Source organism: Octodon degus, unplaced genomic scaffold (genome assembly GCF_000260255.1).
Source record: "Octodon degus isolate 3935 unplaced genomic scaffold, OctDeg1.0 scaffold00027, whole genome shotgun sequence".
Classification (NCBI taxonomy): Eukaryota; Metazoa; Chordata; class Mammalia; order Rodentia; family Octodontidae; genus Octodon; species Octodon degus.
The window spans coordinates 13244195-13266848 of record NW_004524603.1 but is presented as its reverse complement, the minus strand read 5'-3'; the positions used below and the strand labels follow the sequence as shown (position 1 = coordinate 13266848).

Genomic DNA, 22654 nt, shown 5'->3' with positions numbered 1-22654 from the left:
GTCCCTGTGCTTTGCTTAGCTTGTTCTAAGTAGGTGCTTTAGACCACTGAGCCATCTCACCAGCCCCAAGAGAATGCTTCTTGACTGTTGGTGGGAGTGTAGACTGGTGCAACCACTGGGGAGATTAGTGTGGAGACTCCTCAGAAAACAAGTGACCCAGCTATTTTTCTTCTCAGTATCTTCTGGAAAAGTTTAAAAGCATCCTACCAAAGTGTTATGTGCACCTCCATGTTCATAGCAGCATAGTTTATAGTAGGTAAGTCTTGGAGACAGCCTAAAGGCACGTCAACTAGTGAATGGATAAGGATGTGGGTTTTTACACAGTGGAAGACTATGCTACCATAAAGAAGAATAAGCTTAAGACATCTCTAGGTAAATGAATGCACTTTGTGGCCCTACTCCTAAATAAATCACACACACACACACACACACACACACACACACACACGTGTAAACATAGCTTTGCTGCTCTGGCATGAGAAACCAACTGAAAGGATAATAAGGACCTGAATGTGTAATAGGCATTGTGAAATAGGAAGTGAATGTTCAAATGGGCAAGGGAACAAGGAATGAGGGAGAGGGAAAGGAAGAAAAAAATAAAAAACAAGGAAGAAGGAAAAAATGGAAACAAAACTTGTGTAAATAAAGATGAAATGAAGGGTTGAAGGAGGGGAGGGGAATGAGGAAAAAATAGCCATCAAGTTATATCATATACAGATGCAAATTCCCCATGAAGACTGTGATCATTTATATAGCTGAAATGCACCAAGAAAAATCATTTCCTTTAGAGGGAAAGGCCGGTCGGGTCTGGCCGCTGCGGCTGCTAACCTGAGGTCTCCAGGCCCGGTTGCAGATCGGCCCTCGGCTCCTGAGCACCATCCCAGAGGCCCCGGCTGGCCAGTGTGTGAGAGTCACAGGCGGCCGCCGCTGCATCATGTCAGCCAAGGACGAGTGGGCCAGGGAGATCCTGAGCGGCTTCCAACTCAATTGGATGAACCTTCGAGACTCTGAGACAGGAAAGATTCTCTGGCAAGGAACTGAAGACCTGTCTGTCCCTGGTGTGGAACATGAAGCCCGCGTTCCCAAGAAAATCCTCAAATGCAAAGCAGTGTCTCGAGAGCTGAACTTCTCTTCAGCAGAGCAAATGGAAAAGTTCCACCTGAAACAGAAGGTCTACTTCAAAGGCCAGTGCCTAGAAGAGTGGTTCTTCGAGTTTGGCTTTGTGATCCCCAACTCCACAAACACCTGGCAGTCCTTGATAGAGGCCGCCCCCGAGTCCCAGATGATGCCCGCCAGTGTCCTCACCAGGAACTTTATCATAGAAACAAAATTTTTTGACAACGACCTTCTGGTAAGCACATCCAGAGTGAGACTTTTCTACGTTTGAGCGAAGAGCGCACGTGCTTCCGGAGCTCGGGCCTAGGGAGGAGACTGCTTTGCTTCCTGCATCTGCATCCTTGCCCTGACTCATGAGACCTGGGACCAGCCCTGCAGGTAACCAGGTGGCTCCTCCGAGCTTGTCTCCCACCGAAGACAGGGAGGGCGTGGCCAGCACCCAGGCCAGCACCTGTCCCCAGCCTTGGCCCCTCCTCTGCTAGTGGCCTCCTTTGGCCCTGGATTTTGGGGGGAAAAAATGCCCATTTCTGCCCATGTTTAGCTTTTTCCTAGCGTTGCTATTTCATGCATTCACATATATATTTAACTTGTAAAATAGACTGTGATAAAAAATCATTTCCTTTAATCAATAAAACCAGCTTACCAGTAAAAAAATTAAATTAAAAAATCCCAACTCTACCCAGAAGGATAAAACAAAGTCCAGACATATTGTTGTCAGTATCCAAGGTGCAATGCGAAATGTATTGGTCCACTGTACTCAGTTCACAACATACAGGGCACTGCAAAAGTGGGGCCATCCTTGACAACATTACAATGAATTTTGTCACAAGAGTCACATAGACTTGCCTTAAGTCTTCATGTTGTCACTTCTCGTGGATTATGTGAGCTTTACCAGGGTAAGACTCTTAAGTACATGTCTGGGCATGGGGGCACATGCCTGTAATCCTAGCACTCCGGAGGCTGAGGCAGGAGGATCAAGGCCAGCCCGAGGTACATAAGCAGGCTCAAGGCTAGCCTACACTGCATGGACAGAGTCTCTCTCTCTCTCTCTCTCTCTCTCTCTCTCTCTCTCTCTCTTAAAAAGACTCCTCAGTAAGATTTCCCAATTTGTGAGTTTGTAAAATTGGAGTGATAACAATAGCTGATACATAGAAGCAGCCTGTATACCCATCAACAAATGACTGGATAAAGTCAAGGTGGCATAGAAGTATAAGTTAGCCACAGGAAGAACAAATTTCTACCCTTTGCACGAAAATGGATGGGCTTGGAGACTGTCACGTTGTGCCAAATAAACCAGACTTTTCAAAAGGACAAATATGTCATGTTCTCCCTACTATGTGTAATCAGAAACACAGAAGACAAGAAAGTAGGAAGGAGGCTATGATTAGAGGAAGGGAATCAGATGCAGGGGGAGGGGAGAGGGGCTGCTGGGGAAACAGAAGGAGCAAAGTACGACACTGACACACTCCTCAAGTGGAAGGCTGCTGCGGGACGGATTGTGACAATGATCAAAGTATACTACAGGCTTGCGCAAATCTGCCAAAATGAAACCCTTTCGTACGAATCAAAAATTTGAAAGGAGAGAATAGCGATCCTAACAATCTGAAAACATAGCTTGTTAGCAGACTAATATATGCAAATCACTGAGTAAGTGGTGAAATATTAGCTTTGTTTTTATGCAAAATAAACTATTTAAATGATGTGGCAGGAGAAACCAGAATGAGCAGTCAATAAACATCAAAAAAGGGCTGTTGTGCTGTGGTCAGATTCTATAGAGGAATTAATCTGCTTCACAATTCATAGTAAGCTGAATTAAAATAAAGAGAACCTTATTACAAATGCCCAGGAACTAAGCAGAGGGACACAGAGTCCTTGTGAAAGGGACAACTGAAAGGAGGGAACACATGTGAGTGTTTAATTTGTGAATTGACAAGTGAGGTAGGGGAGGAGAAGGGAAACGAACTGAATTCTTGAGCCTGAAGCCCCCCAAACGGGAAAATTGATCTATCTGGGGATAGAATTCAAGTCATTTTATTGGCAGATGAATGGTGGGAGGGCTCCTAAGTTCAGTGTAGGACAACAATACAGTAGTCCCTCGCTATTACAAGGCTTAACTTTCTTTTTATTATTATTATTATTTTTTGACAACTCAGACAGAATTTTACTTAACAAAGTAATATGAATTTCACAGTTTTTGTTGTAATACATGGTATTGTCTTACAACCAGCTATTCATATTACCAGATATTGGAAGAAGAGAAAACTGGAGCAGTGTATAAGAAATTAAGAAAAGAAAAAGTACAAACAATTGAAAAAAGGAGACGAAGCTAATTAGAGCACTGACTGCTTCTTTCCATTTCCATTTTTTTTTCTTTTTTTAAATTTTTATTTATTTTTTATTTTTTGTCCTGTCAGAGGTGAATATTCTATTGGCATCTAAATACTATAAGTGTTTGCATTCAACTAAACGTCTAATACTGTCAGGCAGTCTATAATATTAGTGGACGAGGCTTAACTTTGAAGTACTCACCATTTCATGGGTTTAAAAAAATATTAATCTCAATTATTTCCAATAGATTGTTTGCTATGTTGTGGGATTTTGTAGTACAGTACTCTATACATATCTATACACATAGTATTTATGTTTTTAATGATTTTTGCCCCTCAAATTAAAATACATAAAAATACATTAAAATGTAAATTCTAACATATTAAAAGAATGTTGAATTGACATAAAATACACTATGTTTTACAGTACAATTACAGTATGTATTTGTTTGGCGGATGAATACACACTGTACCACACAGTAAATGTATATTCTTAAAATTATGTAGGTTTACAAGTCTAGAAAATGGCTAAGAACATGAGACGTGTTAGGCCGGGAGATAACTCAGCGGTCTAAAGTGCCTGCTTAGGCAAACTCAGGCAGGCACGGGGGACCGCAGTTCGATCCCTTGCAGCACATGTCGCACCAGCCCTGCCCTCAGGGCAGGTGAGCTGGCCAAAATAATAATAAAATTAGAAGTATTTTTAAAAGCTTGGGAAAAGTTTATAAGAGTGTGGGAAGGGTTTATAAAGCCTTAAAATCTATAAAAATACTAGAACAAATATAACGACGCTGCTTCGCTGAGTTTCACTTATCACTGGGTTATAAGGACCGTAACATCTGCGATAAGGGGGGACCTCTGGAGTGACGAAAGCAGACAGGTGAAATTCTGTTGTAAAGTTTCATTACACCTCCAACTTTGAACGTTAGCTCCTTGGAGTCAACACTGCGACCCATTATTGCTTGTACGCCCGAAAGAGCACATGCAAGCAGCACATCCATCAAGGTGGAGGAGGAGGACCAGGAGCTGATGGACATGTGGCAGATGCATGCTGGGATGCCTCGTGACTAAACACCCACCCTAAGTGAAGAGCCACACAGAGCCACTAGAGGGCAGAATAATGCTCCATGTGTCGCAGAAACTCAACCTCCTACTAGAAGAGAAGAAAACAGCAGGCAGCAAAGCAATTACACCATTGTAAGGGAAGATGAACAGCAGCTTGAGTTCTTAGTGCTGTTCTCAAGGGGAAAAATCATTGCTTAAAGATGTGGGTTTTCCTGCCATGAGGTAGGGATCTTGTCCCATGGGAAGTCTGGGGCTAATCCTAATGCTGAGCAGAGGTGTGGGGAGATTTTCTGCCCCCCAAAATCTGAAGCCATCAGACAGAAGGTGAAGGCAAGAGGTGAGACTACAGGATTCTGACAGAATGATAGAGGAGACAAAAAACAAAAGGAGACAGTGCTCCGGGTCCTTTGGGAACTGTGGTGGAATAAATTAAATAAAGTTGAAATTTTCGTGTTTATCTGACCCCAGTCTGGTCTGTCTTTATGGAACTAAGCTTTGTGTTTGGCATCTCTTCTATTGAAAGTTGAGCAGAGACAGTCAAAATGGGACCTCCAGACCAATCTGGGGTTGGGTCGGCATCCAAGTCTCCCTGATGTTCTGTCGCCGTCATCTCCTGGGCTAGAGCTTGGTGCTGTTTGCAGCTGCAGATCAAGGCTCTGAGACCACATGTGAGAGCAGGTTTGCCAGGACAAGTTTCCCATCAGCTGCCCAAATCTAACATTTTCACCTCTGACTGTGAGCACTGTGCAGCTTGAAGACAGCAGCTTCTATTACTGTGGTACTGGAGATGCAGTACTAAACACAGATCAAAGATCTGAGCAACAACTTCAGCTACCTCCAAGCCAGCTGTCCCTAGAAGGGCCTGAGACCTCCAGCAAGGTGGAATGGGGTGGGGTGGGGACAGCTCCTGTGTAGAGACAAAAGTACATGCATTTATAGGTTTAACGTAGCTTGGGAGCAGGGAAAAATCCTGTTTCGCGCTCCGCAGGCTTTCATGACAGATAGCAAGAGCAGTTCCTGTGATGATAAGGATACAATTTTATCCAGAGGAGCGGTTAGGAATCCTCAGTAGAGACAGACAGATGAAGTTCACCTTTAAGCAATAGGATTAGAAATACCCTTGAGCTCTTCTGTCTCATCGGTGTATCTATCCCATTTTCTATCAGTTTATCACAAGCCTATAAGGGTGGCCTGTTCTCTAACACAAAATATTATGGGAGGACCTTAAATATCTTGACAATCTGCTGGTCTATTGTATTGAAGTTCTTAGAGAACAGGGCTAGAAATCATATTAAATAATACCTCAGGATGACACAAGTATGCCAGATCGAGGTAGAAGATGACAAATATTAGAGGCCTGCCATGCCATGCTGGGAGCTTAGATATTACAGAGCTCTAGAGTATGTTGGAATATCTCTTCTAAACTAAGAAATAAACTCATGCGCCTCTATCACTCATCATAGAGAAAGCATCGCAATGCTTGGCCCTCTTTGGATGCTATATTCAATTTTAAGTATATTTCACTTGACAGTGCTACTCTGGTCAGCTTGCTGCATGGTCTGTGGAACTTGGACCACTGCAAGAGAGATTTGATAGCAGCGCAAGCCTGTGATGACGGCTTCCCGTTACTTTATTGTAGACTCAGCCAACTCAGTTACAGTGCAGAACCAGCAGCACAACCGAGATGAGCTGCGAAGCTTGTTATCTCTTACTCCTCAATAAAAAAAATCACAAGGCAGTGAGAATTAGGTTCACTGTGCAGCAAGAGCCCACAGAGGTCTGTGATACAGGAAGTGCTCATTCCCGCAAGACTTGGGAGTGCTGTCCAGGGTGGCTGGAAGCTTACCTGCATGCTCCTCACTTGCGCTGCCTCTGGGGAAGCCCCGTAAGAAGCCCCCTGAGAAGCTCTCTAACCTACGGCACCACAGTGCTGAAGGACATTCTGTTTAGAGGCACCTTGAATCAGGTCCCTTGCCACGGCCATTTCCTCTTTGTCTTAGCATACTGAATTCCTGCAGTTATCCTTGAGAACTACAGATGACAAAGTGGGAGAAATTCTAAGCCAGACTTGAAAACTTTCCTACAAGAACAGGCAAGGCTTAGATATAAAGCCCTCCTCTCTTATAGTTCCCAACAACTTTTCTTCCTTAAAAAGCTGCCTCTGTCTCATGAAGGCCTCAGCATGGTATTAAGATCCAGGGATTACTTAATCTGAAAATGACCAAATCAGACACGTGCAGAGCAGTCCATTATTATATACAATGCATAATCAAGGAAGACTCTAGTGTTATACCCTGACAAAATGGACTCCATCTTGTTACCCTTCTAACCTCGCCGTGTTCCTGTTTTGTATGCGCCTACCCCTCCCAACTCCCTCACCCCTGTGACACAAGCCTTATCTTGACAAACAGCTGTACCCAAACCTTATCTTATCCTGAAGAACTCTGAGTGATTGCTCATCTCAGCACCCCCACCCAGTGGGACCACCCAATGAATTCATGACCTCAGCACCCCCATTGGCAACTCAGCACCCCACCCAGTGGGACCACCCAATGAACTAATGACCCTGCCACTTCTTCCTACCCACCTCTTCCCTGTTTTTGCAGTTTTCAAGCTTAAATACTGATCCTTGTCAATGCTTGGCACGCCTCTTTGCACTCTTGCGTAGAGACCGCCACAGGGTACCTGCTAAAATAAAGCGCCTCTTTAGCTTTTGGACTTGCCTCATTGTCATTCGATTTTTGAGCTACAACATCTAGCATATCTAGAAGAGGGAATAATCAATTTGCTGGCATATCTGAAAACTCTCATGGTACCCCGACTCTATGTTCTCCCTTTACCCTCCATCTACACCCAGGGTTTAATTTAATTCATCTATATCTAGGTGAATATCATGGCCTGTTTTCTGGCTGGGCCATGCGTTATTCGGGAATCAACATTGCAGGATAATACACACGTGATTCTTCAAGGCAGTAGTGAAGGGAAACCTTCACAAGGTGAGAACTCAGTCCACACTTCCAGATGCTCATCCCTGGGCCCAACCAGTAAGTCTCTCCTGCATTCCTCCTTCATTCTTGTTATAAAATCTCTTTACTTTTTCAGCCACACATTTCTTCTTTTGGCTTTTCTCTTTCATATTCTGGGTGATTTCTTAAGAACTATTGTTCAGTCCTAGCCCAGGTCCGGTGAGTGTGCGGAGAGCTTCCTGCTACCCTGCGCCGGCGGGATCAGTCCCAGCCCAGGTGCAGTGTGGGCCGGACCCACCCCTCCCGCCGAGTAGGAATTTCTGCCAACTTCTGGGAACCGCCAGACCCAGTCCTAGCCCAGGTCCAGTGAGCGTGTGGAGAGCTTCCTGCTACCCTGTGCTGGCGGGATCAGTCCCAGCCCAGGCGCAGCATGGGCCGGACCCTCTCCCACCCCCTCGGGCCACCCCCCACCACTCCGCCCTACCTCCCTACCCCTCCCACCGAGTAGGAATTTCTGCCGAGTTCCAGGAACGCCCAGACCCAGTCCTAGCCCAGGTCCGCAGCGGGAAGGAGCTGAGCACAGCAGCCAGACCTAAGCCAGACGCAGCTGGATAACTCCAAACTCTGTAGAGCTCCACCTGAACTTCAGTACATGTGAAGGTTATAACTACAGCAAAGATCTACAACAAAGGGCAGAGGACAGTGCTACACAAAATGATGAGAAGGAACAAAATGCAACCCCAGAACCCAAGCCCACCCGTAACAAGTGCAGAGGACACTAACACACAACAAATTGGAAATCACACAGCTGAAAGCAATGAATCAACGGCTTCTGAAATAAAACAACTGCAGAAAGATATAGAAGACCTCAAATTGGAAATGAAAAAAGAAATCCCTGAGTTAGTAACATCTGCACTAAAGAATCAAATGCAGAAACATATGGAAGCAACCCAGTGCCCACCCAGAACAAGTGCGGAGGACACTAGCTCGGCTCAAATGCATGAATCAAGGGCGTCGATAGTAAATAAGCAACAGCAGAAAGATATAGAAGAAATCAGAGCACAATTCTTTTTTGAAATAAAAAAAGAACTCTCAGAACTCATAGCAGATGAAGTAAAGAAGCAACTACAGAAACATAAGTGGGAAACCCAATCTGAAAAAAACACTGCAGTAAAAGAATTTCTAACTGCTTCTAAGGAAGATATTGATAAAAAAAATAGAGGAGATTAGAAAAATGACGGATTCCTTGAAAGAGCAATACAGGAAAGAAATAGATCGCATGAAGCAGAGTCAAAGAGATATAGAGGAAATGAAACTCTCAATCACAAGCTTGCAAAACCGTTTAAGTGAATGTGAAGACAGAGTTTCAGATCTTGAAGATGCTGGTGTAGCTAGTGAAAAGGTAAGAAAGGATCTCTTAAAAACAACGAGGATGCAGGAAAGAATAATTCATCACCTGCAAGATGATGCAAAGATGAACAATGTGAGACTAATAGGCATCAATGAGAAAGAAGGAGTCAACACAAATGATATTAAAAAAATATGGGCAGAAGTAATAGCAGAAAACTTCCCAAATATGAGGAAACAATCTGACATTCAGGTAACTGAAGCATACAGAACGCCAAAGAACCTCAACCAAACGAAAAAGAACTATTGTTCAGTTTATTAATTTACTTCTCTGCCCCAGTAAGCTCTTTCTTAACATCAAATTAACTTTAACTTTCTTAGGTCCTACAGAAACATTAGTAGCCATTTTTCTTTCTCTTTTTATGTATTTGGTACAGGATCTCACTACGCAGCTCGGACTCATAGTCATCTCCCTGTTTCAGCCTCCCCAGCACAGGGATTACAGGTGTGACCACCATACCCACACCCAGTGGCCAGCTCAGTGCACCTGGAGGTGGGGCCAGAGTGGCATGTGGTGCCAGGGATGGAACCCTTGTCCCTGCGCTTGCTTTTCTCCTTGTGCATCTCCTAACTTGTTTTATTTCTTTGAGGATATTAAACATCTGCTTGGAACTTCTTCTGATAATGCCAGTGTCTAGTACCTTTTTATATCTGGTTTTCTTATTGGTACAGTCTGCTGACTGGCAGGGGCAGAGACAGGGGGCTTATTTCCTTCCAATCTGGTATGGTAAATTCATCTCTGGGAACTCTTTAAATACTCAATGAGGGGTGGGTTTCCCAGGAAGTGTTTACTTTTGCCTCTGCCAAGTAATTTGGGATGTTGCAGACCTGATTCCATTTGATTGCATGACTCTCAGTGTGCGCCTTGGCTACGCGAACTGTCTATCCAAAACCGGAATGTGCTAACTACTCACAGATCATAGATCAGCAGGAAATTTTAAAATTGCTCATCTGAATTCAAGACCAATAAATAGGATTCTTTAACTGATTTTACTCGCCTTGAGATTTGCTTTCTAGCTTGTCTTTTAAGGAAGTGTGTCGCTGTCCTGAGATCGTGGCTTTACTATATCCTAGCTCCCAGTCCTGTGCAGTTCCATCTAAATCGAGCCCGGGAGGTCTTCCATATCTTCCACACATACTCAGTGTCTAGGCCACAGGGGTCTGTGCTTATACCAATTTTATCTAATGGGCCTTTGCTCTCACCAGCTAGCAAACAGTCTTGGCTGAATACATGGAAATCATACTTGGGTCCATTTTAAGGCCAAAATAATAGTTTACTGTAAGAAAGAAACACACAGAGTCTGCAGAGATGGCCACACTGCAGACAGGGTCACCCTGCACAAAGGAAGCATTCTGCTCTTGCGGGCCCTCTTGGTTTCTGTGCATATCCTGCTTGCTTATCTCGGGGAGGGAGGCGGCTTTCTGCTTTGATTACCCAGTGGCTTTTTGCTCAGAGAAGTGCATCGGCTGCTCCTTTGAATAGGCACTGGCTTTCTTTCCCTCATCCAGCACCAAAAGGTGCCTTGCCTGTTTGCTTCCTATCGGCGGTTGCTTTAAAGGCCCGTTAGCTCCCTGCCTCAGTTCCACACCTGGGCTCCAGCTTGTTCACTGTCCCTAAGCGAGTGGCCTGGCTACATGAAAGTGCTACTAGCTTCCTGCTTCAGTGCTAGCGTCCCTTCCTGCTTCATACCTCTGTATCCCTCTGAGGTCAATAAAGTCGCTGAAAGGTAGGCCTTGCCCCAGAGAGCACCTTCCTATAATATAGCAAAATTGCCTCTTAAAAGCTTTGAGACAGTGTGGTTAAGGCCAAGGACTGGCGCGACAGACAGGCCTGAGCTTAGAACTCCCTTCTACTTCTGTATCACTAGAGAACACATTGTGCAAGCTCTATAAGCCTCAGCTTCACACACACACAAAATTAGGGTCACAATGAGATCTGTTAAGGAGGGCTAATGATCAAAAGAGAAGTTATTCCTGTAAAGTATACAACACTGTGCCTGGAGAAGACAGAATGTATAGATAATATGTAAATTTATCACTATTGTAACTGAAATTTTAACATGAGCAAATCATTTCAAAGTGAAGGATCACATTCCCTTATAAAATTTTGTATTTTATTCAACTTTTTCTCTTTTCGTGGTTTTAATTAGATCAAATCTGAGTTTCACTGTAAAATTTACAGACAATTAAAATTAATCAGGTTTGGGGCCGGCAAGATAGCTCAGCAGGATAAAAGCACCTGCTTAGATAAGCTTACGCTAAGTGCAGGTTCGATCTCCAGTACCACATTCTGGAGTCCAGGCCTAGTGGCATGTGCCTGTAATCCCAGCACTGGGGAGGCTGAAAATAGGAGGATCACCGAGTCTGAGCTGTGTAGTAAGACCCTATAACAACAAATACGTTAAAAGTAAACAAACAAATAAAATTAATCAGGTTTAATGGAATTAGATTACTTGATAATGACCATTTTAGAATTTATTTTCTTAAACCACCAATATTTCTTAAATGTTATTTCATACCTAAAACACATTTACAGTAGTTTTTAGAAGAATATTTGAATGAATTAATGTCCATTTCTCAGGGCATAAGTTTTTATACTTAAAGCCAAAGGCAAAGTATATATGCATATGCTGTGGAGTAAGGTTATTTAACCAAAAAAAAAAAAAAAAAAGAGTTGTGTGTATTGGGGTTCTTATTACTGATTCAGAGGGGGATTGTGAAAGCCTTCTTAGTTCTACCTTCTCATGGCTAGTTCTGTCTTGTTCTGGTCTTAACTCAAATGTCATTTCCCCAAAGAGAACCTTCTTGATCATCCTACCTGTTCCTCATGCCATTTTGACAGTACACCTTAACACCGTCTAGTCACTACTTCTGAAATGAAATATGTCACATCTGTACTTCCTCACATGGGGATGGATGGATCAAAAAATGCCACGAAAGCCAGGACCCTTTTTTTCTTCTTTGCTGCTCTTTTCTTAGAGCCTAGAACTTCTGGAATATCACAGGAATCCAGTAACTATTGAATGAGTAAATAAACATGACTTTCCAAAAGGAAAACTTGTCAAAATGCAATAGGTTCTGTAGAATTTAAAAAAAATAATCTACAAAGATCTGAGTTGAGATTATCTGAACTCACTAAGAAATTAATTGGATTGTTCTACAGAAAGAAAATGAAGTTCTCAAATTTATATTTGAACAAAGCTTTCTATTTACACAGGAAGGAGCATAACGTTGTGTGCCGACCCCCCTCTGCTGCCTTACCCAGGCCTGGGAAATGGAACAGATGCTACGGATTCTTTAGACGCAAAGCCCAGAACCACCTGCTCAAACACCATGGCCTTGGGGTTGGAAGTTCTCAGACTAGAATTGTTTCTGAGTGGATGGAGACCCCTTTCTGAGCCTGGAAATCCTTCAGAAGATGCTTTTGGCCAAGCTGCCCTAGAGGCGAATGGGTTCACCAGTTGGCTCTGTCCAAGTGGATGGCAGAATCTTGACTTTTTATGAGCCAAATGACTAGAAGGAGACCAGCTGGCCAACTGGACATGGGGCTTCACCTGGTTTATGGGATTCAATCTGAACCTAATGTGATTTAGAAAAACAGATAGAAGCATCAAGGGGCTGGGGAGATAGCTCGGTGGTCTAAGCTCTTGCCTGGCACATGCAAAGACCTGGGTTTGATCCCCAGTACCACATGCTGTGCCATCCCTGGAACCCAGGTGTGCTATGCTGTCCACTAGGCATAGTGGTACATGCCTGTAACCTCAGTGCTGGGGAGGCTGACACAGGAGCATCACTACTGAGCTACATAGCAAGACCCTATACCAAACAAACAAACAAACAAACAAACAAACAAACAAACAAATAAAGTCTTTTAAAACAGTACAAACATCAAGTATCAAACTCTGTGTTTCATGGAATTCACAGGTGGACCAATAGCAACAGTCTATAACGATGCTATTCCTAGATGCTGCGCTGGCTCTCTACTGCGTAACTAATTGTCCAACCACTCCAAGGAGTGGACAAGGAGTGGCTGTGGTGGGAGCAGAAAGACACATTCACAACAGGAATCAATCTATTTTTAAATAACCTTAAAGCTTCAATTGCTAGAGACATCCCCATTCACTCTGCATGGTGCAGGAAACTTGAAGAACCAATAAAATATGCAAGTGGAACCTCATGGGTTAAAGATGAGACCAATCTACTCCAGTCAGCTGATCTACTTTGATCACTCCAAGCTTCCATGCCTTAGCCTTGCTCTTCAGATCTTTCTGGATCACAGAGCACCCTCTTCACTTTCAGTAGTTCCCAGGATGAAAATATCCAAGAAATATCCAAGAAAAATTTCTTGTTTGATGAAAAATAATGCTGTTAGGGAGATATGAACAAGCAACAGAAGAGATTTTAGCTTTAGGGGAGAAGACAGCCTGAACTTTAATAATTTGACTACAAAACCTAGGCATGGTGGGGCACACTTGTAATCCTAGCACTCTGGAAGACTGGGGCAGGAGGATCTCATGTTTGAGCCTACACTGGGCAACTTGCAATGTAGTAAGAACATATCTCAAAGAAAATAATATAAAATAAAAGTTTAAAGACAGAGCTCGGTACAAAGGCCTTGGGTTCAAGCCCCAGTACCATCAGAAAAAAAGTCTGGATAAGGGTACCTGAACCCAAGAAGTTGACTAAGATCTGAGGAAAAAAACCTTGACCTGGGCCTATTTCATGCAAGAAGAAAACAGTAACATAGAATCTGACAAAGTGTGCTTTTTATGCTATCAAGAGCTTGGAAAGACTCCATCCCATAGCAATGCTGTGGGAAATACACTTAGTTTGAGAAGAGGAGAAATTCTGATAACACCCTTGCATTTCTTATCCAAGTCTCTCTAGAGAAGTTGCTTAAACTCCAAGTTTTTAGATGCTTCATCTGACACTATGGTGGTGACAAGCAAATGAAAAAGGTCCAGGAAAGATTTACACAATCTTTGACATAGCATAAGAACTCAGAAACTTCATGGTTATCATAAATGAAAATCATGAGTTTGGTAAGCTAAACACCAAACATGAACTAGGAAAATGACGTGGAAGGGTAGACAAAGGATTCTATAGCTCTGAGCAAAGGGCTAGACAAGAACGTCATAGACATCCAAAGTGAGTTTAAGCAGCTAGACCTGAGCCTACCCTACTCATCTATAGGTGGTAACAATCCCCACCTACAACTTCCTTCTCTGCATGAAAGGCGATTCCAAATGCCTTGAGGAAAGCTCATGTCAGACTGTAAGGAGGACCACAAAATAGCATGAAAAGCCTCATCCAGGAGTTTCTTCTCCAGGGAATCACCCTGCCCACGGCTATTCCCTTTAGGACAGAGTCAGAGGATCCAGGGCCAATCTAAACGTCCTCTTTCCCACCATGTTCTCTTTTGCCAGTGACACCTCCCTGCGGCTATCAGTCTGGTGTACACAGTATCTACAGAGGCTAGTTCAAGAGTCCAGCCTCACTAAAACAGCAGTCCTTGACAAGAACCTAGTCATTCTAAGTTTATCATCCCATAGAAAGACTGTACAGACCCAAGATTGTACAGCTCAGGACACTACTGCTCAGGCAGTATATATCTATGGGTGATTGATTTCAAGCTACAAAGCTAATTAGCCTCAGCGTCAGCACTAAAGAGCAGGAGCTGACTCCTACCTGCTTGGCCACACTAGTATGTCATGTAAAGTAAACGTCCAGGGATATTCTTTCGGCCCCTCAAAAAAGAATGTTTTTCATCAACAGGCAAATGGATAAACAAAGAGCAGTATATATTTACAGTACAATATTATTCTGCCTCTAAAAGGAAGGAAATTCTGATACGCACCACAGTAGCCTCTGAGGACACTGTGCTAAGTGAGATGAGCCCATCACAACAGGGCACATATTGTCTGATTTCATTTTTGTGAGATCCCTAGAGCAATCAAACTTGGAGAAATCATGTTAGTTTCTAAGAGGTGGGAGACAGGAGGATGAGTAATTAATGTTGAGTGGGTACGAAGTTTCAGATGGGGAAGATGAAAATGTTCTGGAGATGGGTAATGGTGACAGTTATACAGCTACGTGAATGTTGTCAGTGCCACTGAACTACACTTTAAAATGGCTACAATAGTAAAGTTTACATATATTATATCAATAAAAATATAATAATTGTGTGATCTTCAAAAAATAAAACAGCAGTCCTATGAGTACCCCAAAGAAGGAGGCAGAACAAGGCAGTGTGTTAAGCGACATCACAGAAGCATCACCTGTTACCAAGGCTCCTCCATCCTGGTTTCCTGAGCCTCTGCCTGCCACATGTGAGCAGAGAAAATGTTCTTGCACTAGACATGGGCCATTGAAAGGTAAGGCTCTGAGATGAACTTTCAGGTGAGATATTAATTTGCAGTTCCATATCTGTCCAGAAGCCAAGCGCTGGAAGGGAACCAGATGTAGAATTTTCCAGCTGGGTTCCTCGGGCATGATTCCCCCCAGTAGACCTGTTAGAACCACCTGCAGCCAGTCCCACACTACACAATCCTTACGTGTTTCTGTAATCAGAGGCAGTGCTGCCATTTGTTTTATTTTATTTTATTTTATTTTATTTTTAATGTATTTGGTACAGGGTCTCACTACGCAGCTCAGACTCATCGTGATCCTCCTGTTTTCAGCCTTCCCACCACTGGGATTACGGTCATGTGCCACCACACCTGGTCTCAGTGGCTAGCTGGGCATGCCCAGTAGTAGGGCTGCTGCTGAATGAGGTGCTGAGGATCAAACCCGGGTCCCTGCGCTTGCCTAAGCAAGTGCTGCCATATTTAAATGATTTTTTGGACAAAACAGAATCTCTCAGAGCCTCAGTATCTTCCCCTGTAAATGGAAATAACTTCATTCTACATAGTTGACAGTTAAAATCATTGTGAAAAGTTAAACTGTGATGCTTAACATAAAGGAAAGGCAGCTTACTATCATTTTGTATACGTGCGTGCGTGCATGTATGTGTGCACATGTGCCAAAGCTTCTGTATAGCTTTCAAGCACTGAACAAACACGACAGCATTCCCACTGCTATGGCCTGTGTCTAGGTGTCCCACCAAAGCCTCACACTGTCATGGGGGAGTTTTTCAGAGGTGGTTGGATGCAGTGTGTGATGCTGGAATCAAGGATGTGTGATTATCATGTTGGTCCACTGATTGATTTGTCATAGTTCTGGGAGTGAACAACAGGAAGGTGCTAACTAGCCCCCTGATTGGTTTGGTGTAGCTCTGGGAGTGGACAATGGGAAGCCCTCCCTGGATAATAGGGGGTCCCTACCCTTAGGGTGTGTTCCCTGGGCAGAAAGAGGGCTGCTGTGGCTGCTGACTTTTGGTCACTTGTGGCTTTTGCTGTCTGCCATGAACTGTTTTTCCTCTGTGATGCCCCTTCACTATGCCACTTTGCCTTGGAGCAAGCTGACCAGGGACTGAACCTCTGTAAACTGTGAGCTACAATTAGCCTTTCTTCTTCTAACTTTGGCTGTTGGGTATGTTGTTTCAGCAAGAAGAAAAGTGAGACACACATATGAGTACAAACCCATCAGACAGTAGAAGGGATGCAAGATAGAGAGGTATGTGTCTCCTATAGTGTAGCTCTGGGCTGGCTTAACCATACCAGTGGGGGGCACCAGCAGCTATTCTAGAAGCCCTACACTGGTGTTTCCCACAATTAATTCTAGTTTACATTTCCTCCATCCTCCCTCCTGTTTACTATCTCCGATTTTATTATACACTGTTGACCTGGGCTCTGCTCACTTTGTTCAGTATGTCCAGAACATTCACTCTTTTTCTACCCTGGGCTCAGGAGAGCTTCAAAGAACAAAGGAGCATCTTGTAAGAAGGTTCCTCCAGATGGCCCCCATGTTGGATAATTCCATCTGCCTCTCTATTCCTTTGAACAGGTTGTGCCTCCATAAATTGCAGAGCTGAGGCTTGGTAGTCATGGTAGGTGCCCATTGGGGTTCTTTCTGGAGAGATTCATTCTGCATGGGGCCTAGAATAATAGTTTGGCTGCATATGATGGAAGATTCCAGAATCCTCCCCACATCTTTGTTACTGAACCTAGTGCTTGATCCTTTTACCTTGAACTAATCACTCTACTGCTACTGATTCTCTGATCAGAAGGCAAATTACCGTTGTCTGCACTATTTCTTATATCTGATTGGAGCATAACATTCTCGCTCCACTATCTGCTTCTGGCTGATCAAGTAGTTTTCAGTGTCTCATGGTGTAGACAGTGAGGGCAACCAAAAGGCTGCTTCACGAAACTTAAGTATGTGAGCCATGAGATAAATAGAAGTCCTGGCATTGAGAAGGAGGAAGAATGCCATACTGGTCTTCCATCCCTTTAATGTGTTGAGTGAGCTCCTTCTTGACTTTCACTTTTCCTTCAAAACACTCTTTGTTTATAACCTTGGTAAAAAGAAGAGCCACCTAGAGGCTCAGACTTCTAGGAAACTCTGGGTCTCCCTCTCATCACCTTGGTATAAATTCTGGCTCCCAAGACCTTGGGTTTGACCTTCTTGCCCAGCAGATTAGACTAGAGAAGGGTCTTTATGTTCATGGTATTAAGTCTTAGACAACATTTCTTTCCTCTCCTGGGGATTCCAGGACCCCCAAAACAGTCAGTCTTGCTGTCAATATCAATCCATTCTCAAAGTAATTTAAATAAATTCCCATAAGCCCAGTGGATTTCTAAGGACTTGGGCCATCCTCCTTCCTCCAAACCCTCATCTCTCAGCCTAGGCAAGCCCAGTCTTGTAGATGGGGAGATTGTCCCCAGCCCAACATCCTTCCAAGATGTCAGCTGCTCTCCCTCTCAGCCTCAGAAGGCAAGTGTCCTTATCACCTCACACAGAGTGGCCACTGTTGCAAGGGCTGATGCAAGATTCAGCAGAGGGAAAAGCTACAGGTGTGTTTGTGCAGGGAGGAACATGATTGGTCACCTTAGTACCCTCTCTCCCTCCTGGAAGGTATAAAGACAGGTCCACCACCTGCTCAACCACATCGTCACCATGAACGCTCTTCTGATCCTCGCCCTTGTGGGAGCTGCTGGTGAGTTTTGTGCCTTGCCTTGGGCAGTCCACTCTCTTCTAGAAGCTTTGCCCTTGTTCCCTATCATCACTGCGGTAGCTCCTATCATACTGAGCTCTGATACTTGTTTTACCCTGTCCAGAACCTCTTCTTGCTTTCTTGGGCTCTCAGTAAGCCTCACCTCTGTCCTTTTTCCTGCCTAATTCTTTCCCCATCACTATCCTGGGCTGAGACCAGTGAGGCTGGCAAGGGAGGCCAGGTGGGCAAGGCCCATAACATGAAGTAGTCATCGCACAGCTTGACTCCAACACTTCCACATGGGTCCACCACAGCTGTTCTCAACCTCTCCTAAGGAGCTTGAAAAGGTTGCTCTTTCCAGAGACTCCCTGCTAGAAAGCCAGATATGCTGTCTGGGGTATGACCTGGGCATTGCATATTTAAGCTTCCCAGGTGACTTTAGAAATTCCAGATTTGTATCTAAGGTCAAGGATAGCTATTCTGCTGGCTGGTTCTAGTGTCTCCTTCTGCTGTGCCTAGGTGGACCTATAAGCTGGCATTGTCTCCTCTGACTTCACTGTGTAGATCTGGGTGATGGAAAACCTAGGTACAGCTATGTCCACTCAGCTGAGAAGTTATCCTGGCTAGGCCAAACCATGCTGATCACCTGGGGCTCAAACATCCATGGGGAGCAGAGCAGGGGTGAACCTGAGAGAATGCAGCTCAGAGAGGGGACAGCGTGTTCTTCTGGGCCACCTTCCACCTAAAGCATAGGAGAAGCATTTCTGTGCCCTCGCCCTTGTGCCTGCAGAAAAGATCTCAGCCCCTTCAGGGGCTCAGATATACAACTATGTGTTCGCATGCACAGACACTGGGAGAGCCATAAGCTAGGGTGCACACTGGGGTTGACAGTGTTCCTTGCTTGCCTACGGTCACTGTGCTAATTAAGAAACCACAGTGAGCAGGAAGCCATCACAGGGCTGAGGGATCCACCTTCTAACCTCCTGCTAATTTGCCTTCTCCCTTCCTATCTTCATTCAAGCTGCTTACCCCATTGACGACGATGACAAGATCGTCGGGGGCTACACCTGTTCGGCGAACTCTGTTCCCTACCAGGTGTCCCTGAACAGTGGCTACCACTTCTGTGGCGGCTCACTCATCAACAGCCAGTGGGTGGTGTCTGCGGCTCACTGCTACAAGTCGTAAGTGTGGGGCTCCTGATTGCAGAGTACAAGGATCTGGCAGCTGGTGGGGTTGGAAGGAAGGTGGGAAAGATGACGGAGAAGAGAAGTTGCTGGAAGCAGCTCACATGCCGGAGGAGAGGGTTATACAAGAGCAAGCCTCTCCCACACTGAACAAATCTATTAACCAACAAAATCTATGAGTTAGAATAGCAGGGAGGAATCACCTTGGTGTGGTACAGACTGGTAACGAAAGCAGGCAAGAACTTGGACAAATACCTTTTACTAATTAGCTACACGTGGGCTGGGGGAGGGGGCTGGGACAGCAGCTGAGAGCTATCCCCAGCTGCAGTCCATACTCCATCCCTGCTACACCCCATCTCCTATGTACTGCATCTCCCTGTTCACCACACAGCCTTCCACACTATCTACCTCTGTAGCACAAAGGGCCTAGGTCTTGCCCCAGCACCACCTACCACTTCCACTGCTCCTACAATACTGCCGCATACCCCATCCTGAGCCCCCAGACTTCCCTCTGGACAGAGCATTTGAGTATCCTGGGGTGTCCTGGAATACAGACAGAAAGCCTGTACTGTACCCCTCTTCCAACAGCCGCATCCAAGTGAGACTGGGTGAGCACAACATCAACGTCGTGGAGGGCAACGAGCAGTTCATCACGGCATCCAAGATCATCCGTCACCCCAACTACAACAGCAACACCCTGAACAATGACATCATGCTGATCAAACTCGCCTCGGCCGCATCCCTCAACTCCCGGGTGGCCACTGTGTCTCTGCCCTCCTCCTGTGTGTCTGCTGGCACCAAGTGCCTCATCTCTGGCTGGGGCAACACCCTGAGCTCTGGCGGTGAGTGGGGCCCTTCACACTCCTGCTGCCCTCTGTCCTCACACTTCTCAGAAGCAAGCATGTCTATAACATTGAACTCCTTTGTTTCTAGCCTAAAAGCACATTTCAAGCGCCTACTAAGTTCTGTGATGGCCTCCATAGAGCTTCGAGGCCCTGAGGGACTTTAATGTCCAGAATTAAAATAGGATAAACGCAGGATGTGTTACCCTTACTTCCTGACTGGGGAGCAGCAGTGGTCCTGCTGGGAGCTGAAAGTCATTGTTCCGTTCTGAGGCTCAGATCCTGGGTGTCCTCTCCAGGGGCTCCCTAGGTTGTTGGACACTGGATCTCCCCCTAGCCTTGTCTGACTTGTGTCTCCTCTTTCTCTGGTCATTTCTTGCCTCTCACAGTCAAAAACCCAGACCTGCTGCAGTGCCTGGATGCCCCTGTGCTCAGCCAGTCTGCATGCCAGTCTGCCTACCCCGGAGAGATCACCAGCAACATGTTCTGCGTCGGCTACCTCGAGGGAGGCAAGGACTCTTGCCAGGTGATTGGTGCCCTTCTTGTATCACCCATGTCCTGGGAGCAGGATAAGAGTGGCCCAGGTGGCAAGGGTGGCAGCTCCATGTGGTAACCGTGGAGGTCATGCAGAAGACATCTCCGTAGCAAGGGCAGGAAGTGGGCACCGCGGGGTAGGGATGGAGCCCGCAGAGCAGAGTGTTGAAGTGCGGAGGAGGTGTAGCTCTACTCCCTCTCACCGCCTCTTTGTATGGTCTGTCCCTCCTCCCAGGGTGACTCTGGCGGCCCTGTGGTGTGCAATGGTCAGCTCCAGGGAGTCGTCTCCTGGGGCTATGGCTGCGCTCTGAAGAACAAGCCCGGTGTCTACACCAAGGTGTGCAACTATGTCTCCTGGATTCAGCAGACCATCGCTGCCAACTGAGCCCTCAGCTCATCCCTATACCAATAAAGTGAACCCGTGCTTGTCACTTGTGTCTGCTCTAGCATCATCATTCTGAGAAACACCCTCCAATCTGAAGGCGGATATATCTCTTCTCTTGAGAGCTAAGCAAATCTCCCCCATCCCAAAATACATTCTATGGGGCACTAGATGAGCAGCATTTGAAGAGAAGAAATCTAAACATCAGGACATGGGGGTGAAAGGGTCTGGAGTCAAGAAAAATATGCATCAGCAAAGTAGTTATAAAGAGCTGCCTTGACCTTGACACTCGGATGGGTCCCAAATGATTCCATGTGTGCACACACAGCAGGGGTAGAAAAGCCTTCTTTACCTTTTTTGTCTGCAGGGAAAACTTCTTTGTGCCCAGACCACTCCCAGTCTAGAGAAACCTCAGCACCAATTGCCTGTGTTTCTTCCGAGTCTGCTCAGATATATGGGTTCTTGCTAACACAATTCTACAGAAGTCCTGATAGATAAGGTCTCACTGGCCACTTCCCAGCCATCTGCTAATGTGTCTGCAGGGACCACAGGGACTCCTAGAACCTCCACCCATCACACTCTCAGGAGCCTTTGGCTCATTCCACACAGAATACCAGTGGAATACAGTCCTGTGAGCTCATAGGTATTTCTTACTCACTCACTCTCACTTCTGAAGGACAGATGGAAAGCAGGCCAGCAAAAGACATTGGTTTACCCATGGCCTACGCCCAGCAGATGGCAGAGCTAGGGATTGAGACCCCATTTTCCTGCATGCCCTCTGCCCAGCCTGCTATTCTCTCCAGATGATAAAGAACCCACCAACCCTGGCCTCAGCGTTGCTCCAGCTGGCCATCACCAACATCCCATTCTACTCCCTGAACCTCCTGAGGCGCTCCCCTCGCATTTCCCTGCACACAGAGTGATTGTTCCTGAAGGGCTCCTGACCACTGCCTCACCGCCTGGGTCATGCCTTTCCCAGGGATTTGGAAATGCACGGTTCCTCTTGCTCTGGTCCTGCTCATATTTTGACCGCACATCTCTGTGTATCTCTCCTTTGTGCTCAGAAGTCCTGCTGGCCCACCCAACAGGCTGTGTGTCTCTAGTCTCCTCTCCTGGACACCATAGAGCCATTAGCTTCATGATCCTCCCACCCCTCTCAAGGATCTCTGATACCTCCGTCTCCCATGCTCTGGTCTTACTGGCCTCCATTCTGAGTTTCAGATGTCCACCACTGTCCTGTGCCCTCTCCTGTCATAGGAGGTTCCTCCCAGGCATTCAACTATGAGGACCTGGAGGGCAGATTTTGTCCTACTTGTCCAGTTATCTCCAAGGATTACACAAAACCTGGGATATATGTGCCTAGAGACAGAACAAATAAAGCAGGAAGAAAGAGTAAAGGTAGGGTACTGAGAAAAGAATGAAACTGCGAAGCTTAGTCCCTGAAACTTTGGTGCCACATGCCCTGGAGAACTTGGGAGAAATGCAAAGTGAATCCCACCCCCAGGGCTACTAAGTCAGAAGCACTGGGATGGAGCCCAGGAGTCAGTCATTTGACAAACCATCCAGATCATTCTGTTCCAGGCCATTCTGATCTGTGAATCTCCGAAGGAGACACATCCCCAGGCCAGTATGCTCTGTGGAAAGGACAACAGCTGTCGCTTTTCTAACTGTATCCAGGTACCATGATAAATGCTGCATCCACTTACTTCATGTAGCTCTCAGGGGTAGTATTATTCT

General features: G+C 45.4%; 1 protein-coding gene, 1 pseudogene and 1 gene segment (V, D, J or C); all 3 read left to right on the top strand.

Annotated features, from left to right (window-relative positions):
- LOC105741891 overlaps nt 1-22654 on the top strand; it is a 44357-nt gene that overhangs the window by 12324 nt on the left and 9379 nt on the right.
- LOC101592261 lies at nt 904-1664 on the top strand (annotated as a pseudogene).
- LOC101592638 (trypsin) lies at nt 17939-20954 on the top strand. The gene is made up of 5 exons (XM_004629031.2): nt 17939-17978; nt 18997-19156; nt 19748-20001; nt 20391-20527; nt 20771-20954. The coding sequence occupies exons 1-5, from the start codon at nt 17939-17941 to the stop codon at nt 20918-20920; spliced, it is 741 nt and encodes a 246-aa protein (XP_004629088.1). The 3' UTR covers nt 20921-20954.

Coding starts and splice junctions, on each gene's coding strand:
- LOC101592638 (XM_004629031.2), top strand. CDS start 17,939: ATGAACGCTCTTCTGATCCTCGCCCTTGTGGGAGCTGCTG. Junction 17,979..18,996: donor CGCCCTTGTGGGAGCTGCTG/GTGAGTTTTGTG, acceptor TCTTCATTCAAG/CTGCTTACCCCATTGACGAC. Junction 20,002..20,390: donor CAACACCCTGAGCTCTGGCG/GTGAGTGGGGCC, acceptor TGCCTCTCACAG/TCAAAAACCCAGACCTGCTG.